Below are 13,541 nucleotides of genomic sequence, written 5' to 3'. Positions count from 1 at the left end.
CTCTCTCTCTCTCTCTCTCTCTCTCTCTCTCTCTCTCTCTCTCTCTCTTTCTCTCTTTCTTTCCTTCTTTCTTTCTTCTTGTTCTTGTTGGTTTTTTGGGGGGGGTTGGTTGGGTTTTTTTTGTTTTTTGTTTTTTGTTTTTGAAACAGGGTTTCTCTGTATAGCTTTGTCTAGCCTAGAACTCACTCCGTAGACCAGGCTGGCTTGAACTCACAGAGATCTGCCTGTCTCTACCTTCAGAGTGCTGGGATCAAAGGTGTGTGTTGCTATGCCAGGCCTTAGGACAAAGTTTTTCTTGAGACACGGTCTTAGGTAGACCAGGCTAGCTTCATGGTCTTAGATAGATGGACCAGGCTATCTTCAAGCCAGATTTGTAGCTTAGGCTACCCATCAGCTTTTGATCCTTGCACTTCCCAAGTGTTGACATTCTAAGGCAACTTTTGAAGAAGCTGAAGTGATCTAGCTGAGGCCTCCTGGCAGACGGGAGGCCATGTTTTAAAGCATTACATTTATGTGTGTACACACATGCATACATTCTACAATTTGCATGTGAACATATGAGCAGGAGTCGGCGATCTCTTTCTACAAGGTCTGGAGATTTAACTTATCAGCCTTGGTAGCAATCATCTTCATCCACTGAGCCATCTCATTGGTCCTCTTAGAAGGCCATATTAGAGGGACAACTCAAGTTGAGAGTCAAACAAGAAACCCCAGGGGATAGTGAGACACTCAGCAGTCAAGAGAGAGGGCATTTCTTTCAGAGGACCTGAGTTTGATTCTTTGAAGCCTCCGGGAGCTCCAGCCTCAGGGGCTCTGATGCCTTTAGCATCTGTAGGGTCCTCTGCTCACGCTCACATAGCCACACACATATGTGCCCAACTTCACTTAAAAAAAAAAATTTCTGTGTATGGGTGTTTGTTCTTTTTTTTTTTCTGCACGTATGTATGTATGCACCACATTTGTGCCTGGAAGATCAGAAAAGGTTACTGGACCCTTGGAACTGGGGTTATAGATAGATATAGATATAGATGGTGTTATGATCTCCCAGGTGCATGCTGGGAGTTGAACCCTGGTCATTTGGAAGAGCAGCCAGTGCTATTAACTATTTCCACAATTGATTTTTATGTATTTTATTTACTTAGGCATTATTGTTTCTCGAGACAGGGTTTCTCTGTGCAGCCCTGGCAGCCCTGGAACTCACTCTGATGACCAGAACTGTCCTCAAACTGAAGATCCACCTGCCTTTGCCTCCTGTGTGTCGGGATTAATGTTGGCGATCTCCTGAAGAGGGTGGTCCCGTCCTTTTACTTCTTCTGCCTTTACCTCCTGAATACTGAGGTTGCTTGGCTGGGCCCCAAATAATGCCTCCCTAGTCCGACATTCCACCTGTGCATCCATCAGCTTTCTCTGTCTTTCCATTGCCCTGTTTCTTTCAGTCTGTTTGTTTGTGTTTGTTTGTTTGTTTCCAGACAGGGTTTCTCTGCGTAGCCCTGGCTGTCCTGGAACTCACTCTGTAGAACAGGCTGGCCTCGAACTCAGAAATCCACCTGCCTCTGCCTCCCAAGTGCTGGGATTAAAGACATGCGCCACCACTGCCCGGCCAGTCTATCTTTAAAAATGACTACCATTTCCTATGAGCCCTGGGATTTAAGATTTCTGGGTGTGAGAAGAGCCTAGCTTGGTGTCCCGCTGGGCAGGCCTGACACTTGCTTCTAGTTCTTTTGTGAAAATGACTCCATGGGCTTGTGACGCCCATTCTAGCTTCCTCCAGTGGGGGAGGGAGTCAGAGCCGGCTCAGTAGGTGCTGCCAAACCTCATGACCTAAGTCACAAGTCAGGATTCTGGGCCCACATGAAAGGATCATCTGCTCCTCTGACCGGTACATGCTTTTGTCCTTCCCCAGTAAATAAACATTTTAGGGAGAGGGGACAAAGCCGGCTGGGTCCCAGGCCTTTAGGGTTAAAAAAAAAAAAATGCTATTGTCCTGGCACGAGGTCTTACAAGGCAAACATGACCCCAAAAGATCTGCCCAGATGACATGTTGAGAAATAGGCAAGAAAAATGGGGGGGCCTAGGCCAGTGGGGGTGAAATCCGCAGGAGACTCATGCCAGTGGGGGTGAGAGGGTGCGTGCAGCAAGGCCAGAAAGCACCCTGAGGCAGTGTTTTAAAGGAAGTTGGAAAGAGTTGAGTGGGTGATGGGCTTTATAGTCTTGTAGATTTAATTGCACCTTATAAAATGAAAAATGGGAGTGGAGGTGGTGAGATTCTAGAGATCTGTTGAAACTGTACATTAAAAGTGTTTAAGGGCTGGTGAGATGGCTCAGTGGGTAAGAGCACTCAACTGCTCTTCTGAAGGTCCTGAGTTCAAATCCCAGCAACCACATGGCGGCTCACAACCATCCGTAACAAGATCTGATGCCCTCTTCTGGAGTGTCTGAAGACAACTACAGTGTACTTACTACATAAAATAAATAATCTTAAAAAAAAAAAAAAAAGTGTTTAAAAATGGCCCGGTGGTGGTGGTGGTGGTGGTGGCGCACCCCTTTAATACCTGCACATGGGAGGCAGAGGCGGACAGATCTCTGTGGGTTTGAGGTTAGCCTGGTATATAGAGTGAGGTCGGGGACAGTCAAGCTACACAGTGAATTCTTGTCTCAGAAAAACAAGCAAACCAAGAAACAACAAAATCCAAGGTGGTTAATATGGTGGCTGTTAAAGGAAGTGGGCGGGGCAGAGAGAACCTTCAGCATGACGAAGTGTATTGTGCACATCTCTAACCCCAGGGCAGAGAACCAGAAGTTCAAGGCCAGCTTCTGCTTCACAGAGTTTGAGTTTAGCCTGGTACACATTACTAAAAAATTTAAGTTAGCCATAGAGGTGGTGGTACACACCTTCAATTCCAGTATTCAGGATGCAAACATAGGTGGATCTCTGAGTTTGAGGATAGCCTGGTCTATAGAGTTCCGGAATAGCTAAAGTTATACAGAAAAACCCTGTCTCAAAAAACAAAATAACAGCCTGGCATGGTGGCACACGCCTTTAATCCCAGCATTCGGGAGGCAGAGGCAGGTGAATTTCTGACTTCGAGGCCAGCCTGGTCTACAGAGTGAGTTCCAGGACAGCCAGGGCTATACAGAGAAACCCTGTCTCGAAAAACCAAAACAAACAAACAAACAAAAAAAACAAAATTAGGGTACTTTTTAACATGCTAGGAATCAAAACATAGGCCTTGCACATTCTAGGCAAATGGTTCACTTCTAAACTATATCCCTAATTCCTGAGATAGTGAATTTTTTTTTTGTTTTGTTTTCTTTTGTTTTTCGAGACAGGGTTTCTCCGTATTGCCCTGGCTGTCCTGGAACTCACTCTGTAGACCAGGCTGGAGATAGTGAATTTTATACTTTGGTAGGTTTCTACATTTTAATTTTATTTCTATAGGATTTATGTATATATGCATGGTTTGTTTGTTTGGTTTTTTGTTTTGTTTTTTTTCGAGACATTGTTTCTCTGTGTAGCCCTGGCTGTCCTGGAACTCACTCTATAGACCAGGCTGGTCTTGAACTCAGAACTGCCTCTGCCTCCCAAGTGCTGGGATTAAAGGCGTGCGCCACCACGCCTGGCTTATATATGGGTGTTTTACTTACATGTTTGTATTAGTACCATGTGTGCCAGGTGCCACAGAGGGCAGAAGAAAGCATTCAATGCCCTGGATCTGGGGTTCTAGGCAGCTGTGAGCATCTATGTAGGATTGAAACCTGGGTCTTCTGGAAGAGCAGCCAGTGCTTCCAGCCAATGGGTTATCTCTCTAGCACCTTTAAATTGGGGCATGAGGGAATGTAGCAGGGGTCTCTCTCTATGGCCCTGGCTGTCCTTTAGCCTTTAGATGAGGGGTCTTCAAACTGAGATCCACCTGCTTCCTGCCTCCTGAGAAGTCAGATTAAAGGCATTTGCCACTATGCCCAGTGTTTTGGGTTTTTTCTTTTAACCCTTATTTTTTTGTGTGTTTGTATGTGGGCCTATGAGTCCCATGGTACCTGTGTGGAGGTCAAAGGACAACCTGGAGCCGGGCATGGTGGCGTACGCCTTTGATCCCAGCACTCGGGAGGCAGAGGCAGGCGGATTTCTGAGTTCGAGGCCAGCCTGGTCTACAGAGTGAGTTCCAGGACAGCCAGGGCTATACAGAGAAACCCTGTCTCAAAAAACCAAAAAAAAAAAAAAGACAACCTGAGTTAGTCTTCTTCATCAACAATGTGAGTTTTGGAGATTGAACTCAAATCTTCAGGGTTGGCTGGAAGTACCATTACATACTGAACTATCTTATCAGCCTCAGTTTATACAGTCAAACAAAACAAAACCATTTGTAGGGCCTGTAAAATGGCTTAGCAGGTAAAAGGCACTTGCCAACAACAAGCCTGATGTCCTGAGTTTGATCTTTGGGATCCACATGGTGGAAGAGGAGAACTGACTGCCTGCCACAAGTTGTCCTCTGACCCTACACATACACTATGGTATGTGTGCAGGAACACAGGTATAGATACAAAACAACTGTGAAAGGTGTTGTTCTCAATTGCTGTGGATTAAGAGAAAAGGTTTTACCTGCCCTCCGGAGTTGGACATGAAGTCCAGCAAGGTGAGCTGTCCTCTGTGCCCTCCTCTGATTGGCTGCAGAGTCAGTCTGAGCTCGTTCCTCAAGGGTCATAGAGATTGATGGAAAAGGACAATGACCCTCAGTTTACGGGGACTTGGGTGGATTTCCTCTCCACTCTACAACCTCAGCTCTCCAGCATGTAATGAGTAGAGTTTCAGGTGACCCCACACTCTGGCTTTCCATGTCGTTCGTAAATTTTTTGAGGGGCTCCCCGCAGTTCCTTTCTCCTTCCTACTTTCAGATAGTAACCTTCAAGTCCAAGTTAATCTCCTTGCTGGAACAGCTGGTGGACAGCTCAGTATTTTGGCCCCAGGGGCCTTCGAGTCATCTCTGGCTACACTATAGAAGGCAGAGTTCTCTGTTGTATCTAAGGGGAGAAGGGGGAAGCTCCATCCTTCCTGTCCAAGCCCAGAGAGCCCTGAAAGACCATGGGAGGTGGTGGCTCCTGGTTGTCACACAACCCTGGACATGACCAGTCTCCTTCAAATTGCCATAGGCTCTTCTGTAAAGCATTCCCAAGGGGATCCCTTACAAAGGATCATGGGAACACCAGCAGTTCCTGGAGTAGGCCCGTAGCCCAGAGGCACTGACTCCGCCTAACAGTACAGAGCTCCAGCCCAGGTACTTCTCAGCTCTGCCTCTTTTGCTCTCCTACCTCATTCTCCTTAGCTGGAACAGCCTGCCCTGAGCAAGGCTCACGCTACAGTGATAATATACCTCCCGTCCTTTCAGAAAAATGCTTCTGCCACCATTCCACATCCACTGGACAGAGGGGAGCAGAGAGGAGGTAGGCTCCTATTTCCCTTTGCCATACTTTAACTCCCGAAGTATTCTTTTTCTATGAACGTTTTAATGAGGGTTGAACATAAAAATAGAAAAATAGCATTCTGAAGCCGGGCAGTGGTGGCGCACACCTTTAATCCTAGCACTTGGGAGGCAGAGGCAGGCGGATTTCTGAGTTCGAGGCCAGCCTGGTCTACAAAGTGAGTTCCAGGACAGCCAGGGCTACACAGAGAAACCCTGTCTCAAAGAAAGGAAAAAAAAAAAAAAAGAAAGAAAGAAAGGAAAAAGAAAAATAGCATTCTGATTGCTTTTTCTTTTTAAATTTTCTTGAGACTTTCATACAAGGCAATGGATGGATAATGTTAACCTGCTAAAGAAAACATACTGACCACAGAAAAAGGCATCTCTAATACCCATCATGGTTATCCATGTCTTTGAAATAGCCTATCAAACTCTCAGGGGTTGACTGGTTTACTTTTCTTTCGGGAACAACTCAGATTTAAGTCCTGCTGCTGTTGGATACTAGGACAACATCTGAGGACTGTTGCCAGTTTCAGGTGATGTTGCCTGGAGCCAGTGTTGCTTAAGGTGGCTAGGGAGGAGGAATGCTGTGTGAAGATTCATGTGCTTGCTTCTGTTTCCAAGGGGCGTGGGCCGCCAGAGGCCACTACCCTACGAGGGAGTCGTGCTTACTCTCCATGGACAGGCAAGTCATCCAGCAGGTGGGCTGGGACCAGGCCCCTGTGTCCACCATACTCACCATAGTAGAATCCCTTATCATTCACAGGCCCAAAAACTGTGACTACATCTCCAGCTCTTAATACCAGCTTGCCCTTTGCCCGGACCCCTGCTCTCCCATCCCTGGGGTCGTAGTCCAGAGCTGCCACCATTGTCTTTGGGGTCCACAGTGTGGGTGTTCTGGAGTTCCCTTGAGGTGTGTAAGATCCCTGGGAATTGGTTAGACCCTCCAAGTTTTCACGTTGAGCCTCAGAATGCAGATGGCCCTGTGCTGGCAGATGCCACCTCCCATCAGTCTGTTGTGTGCCCACCTCTACCTCAACTACCAGGTGCCCAGGGATTTTGCCCACTTGTCCATTGCACTCTCCGTGGTAGAAGCCATGGAGATCCAGTGAACCCCACACTCTCAGCAGCTGTCCTTTCTGGAAGGCCAGCTCTTCTTCTGCAGCTTCGGAGTTGACAGATATTACCAGGGGGCTATGGTCAAAGAGGGCCAGGAAGACCCTGACTGGACTGTTTGCATCAGTCTCCAGCTGGTCTGGGCTACCACTTGTCATCTTAATGACTTTGTTGGTTGGTGCTGGGCATAGCACTGAGCACTCTCTCTTGCTTCCGGGAGTCCCTTGTCTCTGTCCATTTTGGGACTTGTTCTTTCTTTGCTCTGGCTTCTCTGTGCACCTAGAATCCAAACACAGGGCCTCCTTCTCCTCAAAAACATGGTGGAAGTCAGCTGGTTGGCACTGGCTGGAGCCCTGCTGGTGAGGTGGGAGCGTCTGGGCATATTGATTTTGAAGAAGGGCTTTCTCAAGGCCAGGCTTCTCCCAACAACATATTTTTCCAGGTCCAATCTCTGAGGAGAGATGGACAAACCCTGGAGCAGGATTCCCACTGATGCATATGTGTGGGGCATGTCCTTCCTCTACCCCAGACTGGCCAAAGAGTAGAGGTGGCTTGTGGTTCTGGGGACTCTTCTGAAAGGACAGGTCCTTCTCATAGCCCTTCCAGGCCTCTGTGGGCCCCTGGGCTTGGCTGTTTGGCCCATCTGAGCTCAGGCTGGACAGTGGCAAATGCTTCCTTGGATGTTCTTCAGGGAATGCTTCTAGAAACTTCGCCTGGGACTCCCCACAGCTTCCAGGGGCACGAGGACTGGACTTGGCACCCAGAGAAGCTTGTACCAGCTTCTGGTGACAGACAGGGAAAGGGTTACCATCTGTGTAGTTAAAGGTGGGAGCTTCTAGGAATGGGCAACAAGAGAAGAAGTCCTCGGGGATTTGAGCTGGCACCGAATCCAGAGACTCGCCATATAGTGACATGGTTCTCACTGAAACTTTCTGGCAGGATAGGGGAACCTGAAGCTGAGAAAATTCCAACAGGGTGTTTCCAGCAGTGGCGTCCGCGACTTCGGTCACCTTGAAGCCATCTACATACACAGCATAGCCGGTGACCTGCACTCCATTGGAGGACCCAGCTGAATCTATGGTCACAGGGAGCCAACTGACCACTAGGATACCTGGAGAGACATGGTGCTCCACCAGCACATCCAGAGGTGGGTCAGGGGGACCTGCTAAAGGTGTATCAAAAGTTAGAGTGGAGGACATTGTTTCCCAGAGCACCTGTAGTAGGTCCCTAGGTAGCTGGACCCCCACCCTCACCCGGTAACACGTGCCAGGATGTAGGCCTTGGAAGGTGTAGTGGTTCACACCTGAGGGAGTCAAGATATGCTCTTCATCATCAAGGTACACCACATGGGGGTATCTATTGCTGCCAGAGGCCCAGATAATGGTGGCGGAGGTAGCCGTGACATTCTGCAGCTGTAGTTCCATGGGGGCCAGACAGAACGCGCCTTTGGCCTCCAGGAGGGGTCTGGAGAAGCTCTGCTCCTCCAAGCTTGATTTCAAGCCCAGCCAACAGGCTTCTGTCTTGGTTTTCAAACTCTCTGCTGCCATATCTGTCTTAGAGTCTACCCTTCCTACCTGACACAGACCTCTCTCCTGTACTTCCCCAAGTAACAAGCTGCCTTTCTTCAAGGCTTTGCTGTGCCCAGCTGGTAGTGCAGCGGGACCAACGTCAGGGGACTTGAGGGATAGGTGGTTTAGGCCAGGGCTTCCTGAAATCGGTTCCACTAAGTTGGAGGGGACTAGCCCTCGCTGCCCATTCACAAGCTCCCCTTCATAGAAGCCATCCTCATCCATGTCCCCAAAGACATAGACGTAGTCCCCAGCTGTGAGGGGCAGCTCGCCTTGACAATGCTCACTAGGCCCTTCAAATGGGTTATAGCTATATCTAGCCAAGAAGATCTTGAGCTTGGGAATGATGGGAGCCTCAAGGCTCCTCATTTCCAGGGGAGTGGACATACTGTCTGGTTCTAAATCATCCACCTCACTTGCTGTGTCCATGTCCAAAGAAAGGCAAGATGGCACTGTAGCCCACATGGACTCTACCTCTGAGGAGGAATTTGACTGTGAACTGGTTTTCTTGGCTTGGGGTTTGGAGTCCAGAGACTGACTGGCTGGACTTCTGTCTGAGACTTGGGGGGCAGCAGCTGGTTCCTCAAGGGTAACTGGGTTCTCCTGCTGGGAGAGACAAGCAGGAGGTTGAATGTCCCTGGTAGGCAACGGTATGACATGTTCTTCAGATTTTGTTTTGAACGTGGGTCTCCTGCTATCCCTGGCTTGGGACTCTGAAGCTTGGGTGGTCTCTGATGTCTCTGAGGGGTGGCCAGGCTGAAACTGCAACCCCTGCATCTCTTTCCCGGAAGTCCTAAGGTCACTTAGGGCTTTATTCTTGTAGTGCTGCAGCTGCTGCCGCCTGTCTTGCGCATATCCCTCTTGTTGCAGCAGCTGCTCAGCCAGCAGGCTAGAGGCTTCGAGTTCCTGCCTCTGCCTCGTGTGACTTTGTTGCCGGGAAACATTGCAGTTCTCATCTGCCATTTTCTTCATCCAGTTGGCCAGGGCCTGCAGCCGTGCGTTCTCCTCTGACAGCCTGGCGCCTTTGTGCAGCGCGGCCTGCAGTTGTGCCTCTGTCTCCTCGTAGCGCCGCTCAGCTGCGGCTGCCTGAATGCTCAGTTCCTCGCATTCCCGCCGCTGTAAACCCAACTCGCGTTCCAGCGCCTGCACCTGGTGCCGAGTTATCTCCGAGGGTGTACTGGGTCTGCCCGCGTCCGCCCAGGCGCCAGCTTTACTCTGATGTAGAGTCAACTGTCTTTGCAGGCGCAGCACTTCCCGCTGAGACTCACGCTGTAGCCGGTCCAAGTCACTGATATTGCACCATTGCGCGCACATTGCGCCCTCTTCAGGATGAGTGGAGCTGCCAAGGTCCGCGGCGATGCGCGCCTGCAGCAGGTGGCACTCCCGCCTCAATGCTTCGATCTGTAGATCCTTGGCTTGCAGCGCGCCAGCCTGTTCTGACAGGTCCTGAGCACGCTGGCAGGTAAATACTTGGCCCAGGTCCAGACCTTCGAGGCTCTCACCTGGCACTGGAGCACTCATGGCTCGCAGATTGGTCTCCTGAAGCTTTCGGGCCCTGTCTTCAAGGCGCTGAGCGAGATCGGTCAGCTCTGCGTGCTTCACCTTGAGCCATTTTACTTTCTCTCCTGCCTCCTCAGAGAAGACTGTACGCCGCAGATGCAAGTTTTCTTCGCGCAGGTCACAGCAGCGGCGAACCAGCACCTGTAATGCTTCGGCCAGCTCCGAGTTCTGCCTCACCAGTTCGTGGTGGTCCAGACTCGGAGGTGAGGAGGTCGAGGCTTCGCAGGGCTTATTCTCTGAGCTTTCTTTCTGCAGATCATTAGGTTTCCTATGTATTGATGGTAGCTGAGGCGGCGGCTGGGGACTTGAGGTGTCTGGAATCGAGGCGCTGGTCGCTGGGGCCCTTACCTCGGATTCAGAAGCCTGGGGGCAATTCAGTGTGTTGTCCAGTGAGCAGGAATGTGCTGTTGCTAAGGATTCGAGGGAGCTGGCGCGCGTGGGCAGCAGGTCGTTTGGAGAATGAACCCGGACGCCAGTGTTCAGGCTTTCGAGGGATCCGAGTCGACGAGCAGGCTTTGGGGTGCCACCAGTGTTACTCTGGGCTTCTAGGGGCGGCTCTTCCAAGGAATGCGTGGTTTGGGGGTCCGCGGGTCCCGGTAAAGCTGGCTGCCAGCGGAAGTGCTCTAGGATGTATTTAAGGAATAGCTGGCGCTCCACGTCTAGCGCCGCCTGCAGGTGGCGGATGCGCGCGGCTTGTTCGCCGTCGGTATCCCAGCGCAGCAGCGCCAGCACTTCCTGCAGGCGACAGCGGCATTGTGCCGCGGAGGCTTCGGATGCCCCCGAGCGGCTGCAGTAACCACGGTTCACTAGCTCCTGGGCCAGCTGACGCTGAAGTTCCCGAGCCTGGCGCAATACAACATCGCGCTCCTGGTGTAGCAACTGCTGCAGCTGCCGCATCTCTGCCTCCTTCCAGCGCAGCAGCTGCCGGATCTCGGCCTCACGCTCGCGCTGCACCTCCTCCTGCAGCTGCCGCAGCTCCCGGAGGCGTCGTGCCTCCCACTTGGAGCGCAGATGGTCAGCCAGCTGCTGCCGCTCCTGCTCGGCCGACTCCCGCAGCTGGCGCGTCTGGGTAGCGAAACGCCTCCGTTCCGACCGGCCGCGCGCGCGCTCGCCCTCCAGCTCTGTCCGCAGTTTTTCTAGCTCTCGTCTCTGCTCCTCCAGCACTGCGGCCGCTGGGCCGGGGCTGCTTGGCTTCTTGGGCGACGCGCGGCCACCACCCAAGGGGGTGGGTGAATCCTTTGTCATTGTGGCCGCAGCCCGGCAAGAAGCCAGAGAGATAGCTTGGTATTGGTAGGCCAGTTAGCCAACGGCCTCCGCCCCCGGCCGCTGCCAACCGCCCCACGCGCCCCTTCCGGCGCCCCTAGGTGCCCTCCGCGCGCCTCTTCCGCCTTGGGGGTGATCTCCCTTATAACCTGCCGCCTCCCCACAGATTGAGTGCCTTTCGCCTCTTCCTAAACTCCTGAGACCCCTTTTCAAACTAGCCTCTGAACTTCCCCGGATACCCCGGGCATATTTCGGAGCCCACACATATCTGCTTTTGGGCTTTTGTGACCCGTTCCACTCTTGCCCTGGCAATGTGCAATCCTTTCCAGAATTAGATCCCCAGTAGGGTTCCTAGATGATCGCTGATCCTGGGCCTGGGTAAAAATGGATTCTGGTCAGATCTCACCTGGCTCTACTAGGGTTTCTGGTCGAGTTTTGAAATTAGGTAACCGAAAACTTATTACAAGATCTGCTTAAATTTATGGTTGAGCTCTGAGCCCCTGAGGGGGTTACCCAGTCTGGCTATAACTCCTCTGTGCCTACTCAGGACTCCAACATGCTAAGCCTGTTCTTTCTTTCTTTCTTTCTTTCTTTCTTTCTTTCTTTCTTTCTTTCTTTCTTTCTTCCTTCCTTCCTTCCTTCCTTCCTTCCTTCCTTCCCTCCCCCCCTCTCTTTTGGTTTTTTTTGAGACAGGGTTTCTCTGTGTAGCCCTGGCNGTCCTGGAACTCATTCTGTAGACCAGGCTGGCCTCGTACTCAGATATATCTGCCTGACTCTGCCTCACAAATGCTGGGATTAAAGGCCACCACTGCTCAGTGCATTTTCTTATATCAACTGAAACTTGTTTGTTTGAGACAGGTGTGTGTGTGTGTGTGTGTGTGTGTCTGGTTGTTCTGGAATTCACTCTATAGAGCAGGCTGTCTCTCCTTCCCCAGTGCTTGGGTTGCAGGATTTGAGCCTTTTTGAATCAGCAAGGTGGCAGTGACTGAGGATTGATTGCACCCATCTCAAACATGCTAGGCAAATTTTATACCACTGAGATTCATATCCTGTTTCTGCTTCTGTCTGTCTGTCTGTTTCTGTCTCTCTGTCTCTGTCTCTGTGTGTGTGTGGAGTAGTAGTAGTAGTAGTAGTAGTAGTAGTGGAGACTGAGCCCAGGGTCTCATGTAGTAAGTGACAGGCAAACACTCTACTATTCATTATATCTTCAGTCTTGAGCCCTTTCAAAAATGTAAGGTGTTAAGATGAGCAGTGGTGGTATATCCTTTTGATCCCATCATTCAGGAGGCAGAGGTAGGCAAAACTTTGTGAGTTTTAGGGAACCTGGTCTACACAGAAAAGCCCTGTCTTGAAAACCACCACCAACAACAACAAAACAAAACAAAACAAAACAAAACAAAAAAAATGGAGATGTTTTGTTATTTTGTTCATTTATGTCTATGTGCCTGCCTGAGTTTCTGTGCATCACATGTATGTCTGGTGCTCTTTGAAGTCAGAAGAGAGTATCATATGCCCTGGAGTTGGAGCCACAAGTGGGCTTTAGTCACCATGTGGGTGCTAAGGAACCGAAGCCATGTTTTCTGCAAGATCAACAAACACCCATAACCCTTGAGCCATCTCTCCAGCTCCCCAAACATTTTTTTTTTTTTAAATATGGTCTCACTCTGCAGCTCTGGATGGCCTAGAACTTACGTCTACCAGACTATCCTAGAACTCACAGAGACCTTGCCTGGAATAAAGGTGTGCAGCACCACGCTTGAATGTCTGTTTTAAGTTTTTGGTGGTGGTGGTGGTAGCGGCGACGGTGGAATTTTCTTGTTTTGTATTTGTCTTTGTTTTGGAGACAGGGTCTTTCTATGGCCTGGCTGACCTGGAAGTTGCTATGAGACCAGGCTGGGCTCAAACGCACAGAGATCAACTTGCCTCTGCGTCCTAAGTGGGACTAGAGTATGTGCACGGCACTATACCCAGCTCCTTTTTAAATTCCTATTTGAGTTTGGATGTTGCTAAGTTGTCCAGGCTGACCTTGCACTGCTGGTCTTCCTGCACTGGGCTACCAGGCAGCTGAGATCACAGGTATTCACCCTACACCTGGCTCAAACCTACTCTTGTCCTCTTACCTGCTGCTCGCGTTTTCCTGTCTTTTGGTATTAATTTGGTAGTTTCCTCCTCCAAGGAGCCTTTCTGGACTCTCCAGGCTGGGCTTAGAATTCCCAAGATGCTCTAGTCCATGGGGTTGCCTTGATGACTCTACATACAGCTGCTTTACCTTTGAGGAATGGATCTGACTAATAAACCTTTGTGTCTCTGCCCAGAGCGAATTCAGAGCAGGTAAAAATGGAATGCCTGTCTCATGCAGGTTGGACCAGGCAGATAGAAAGAACATAGAGGGTGCTGTACTTGGTCTCTGGGCCTGCCCAGTTCCAACACGCAGGGACCACCTGTCAGCAAGGCCTGGAGCCTTAGGGTGTGCACCGGGCAGGGGGTATTGGGCAGAGGCCTGAAGGTAGGCAGGGAATGAAGGGTCAGTCTTCAGCCAGCTTGTTGGTAAGGAATGAAGGTCAGTCTTCAGCCAGCTTGT

The 13,541-nt window shown here is 50.5% G+C and overlaps 1 protein-coding gene across 1 annotated transcript; it reads right to left on the bottom strand.

The window, feature by feature from the left end:
- Nucleotides 1-5,740: 5,740 nt before the first annotated feature.
- Nucleotides 5,741-10,942, bottom strand: LOC110329645 (RIMS-binding protein 3). The gene has a single exon (XM_021209401.1). The coding sequence runs from the start codon at nt 10,940-10,942 to the stop codon at nt 6,122-6,124; it is 4,821 nt and encodes a 1,606-aa protein (XP_021065060.1). The 3' UTR covers nt 5,741-6,121.
- Between the last annotated feature and the right edge of the window lie 2,599 nt (nt 10,943-13,541).

The sequence above is a fragment of the Mus pahari genome, chromosome 12, assembly GCF_900095145.1.
Source record: "Mus pahari chromosome 12, PAHARI_EIJ_v1.1, whole genome shotgun sequence".
NCBI classification, from domain to species: domain Eukaryota; kingdom Metazoa; phylum Chordata; class Mammalia; order Rodentia; family Muridae; genus Mus; species Mus pahari.
Note: the sequence above shows the minus strand (reverse complement) of the source record. Positions and strands in the feature narration are given on the sequence as shown.

Coding starts and splice junctions, on each gene's coding strand:
- LOC110329645 (XM_021209401.1), bottom strand. CDS start 10,942: ATGACAAAGGATTCACCCACCCCCTTGGGTGGTGGCCGCGCGTCGCCC.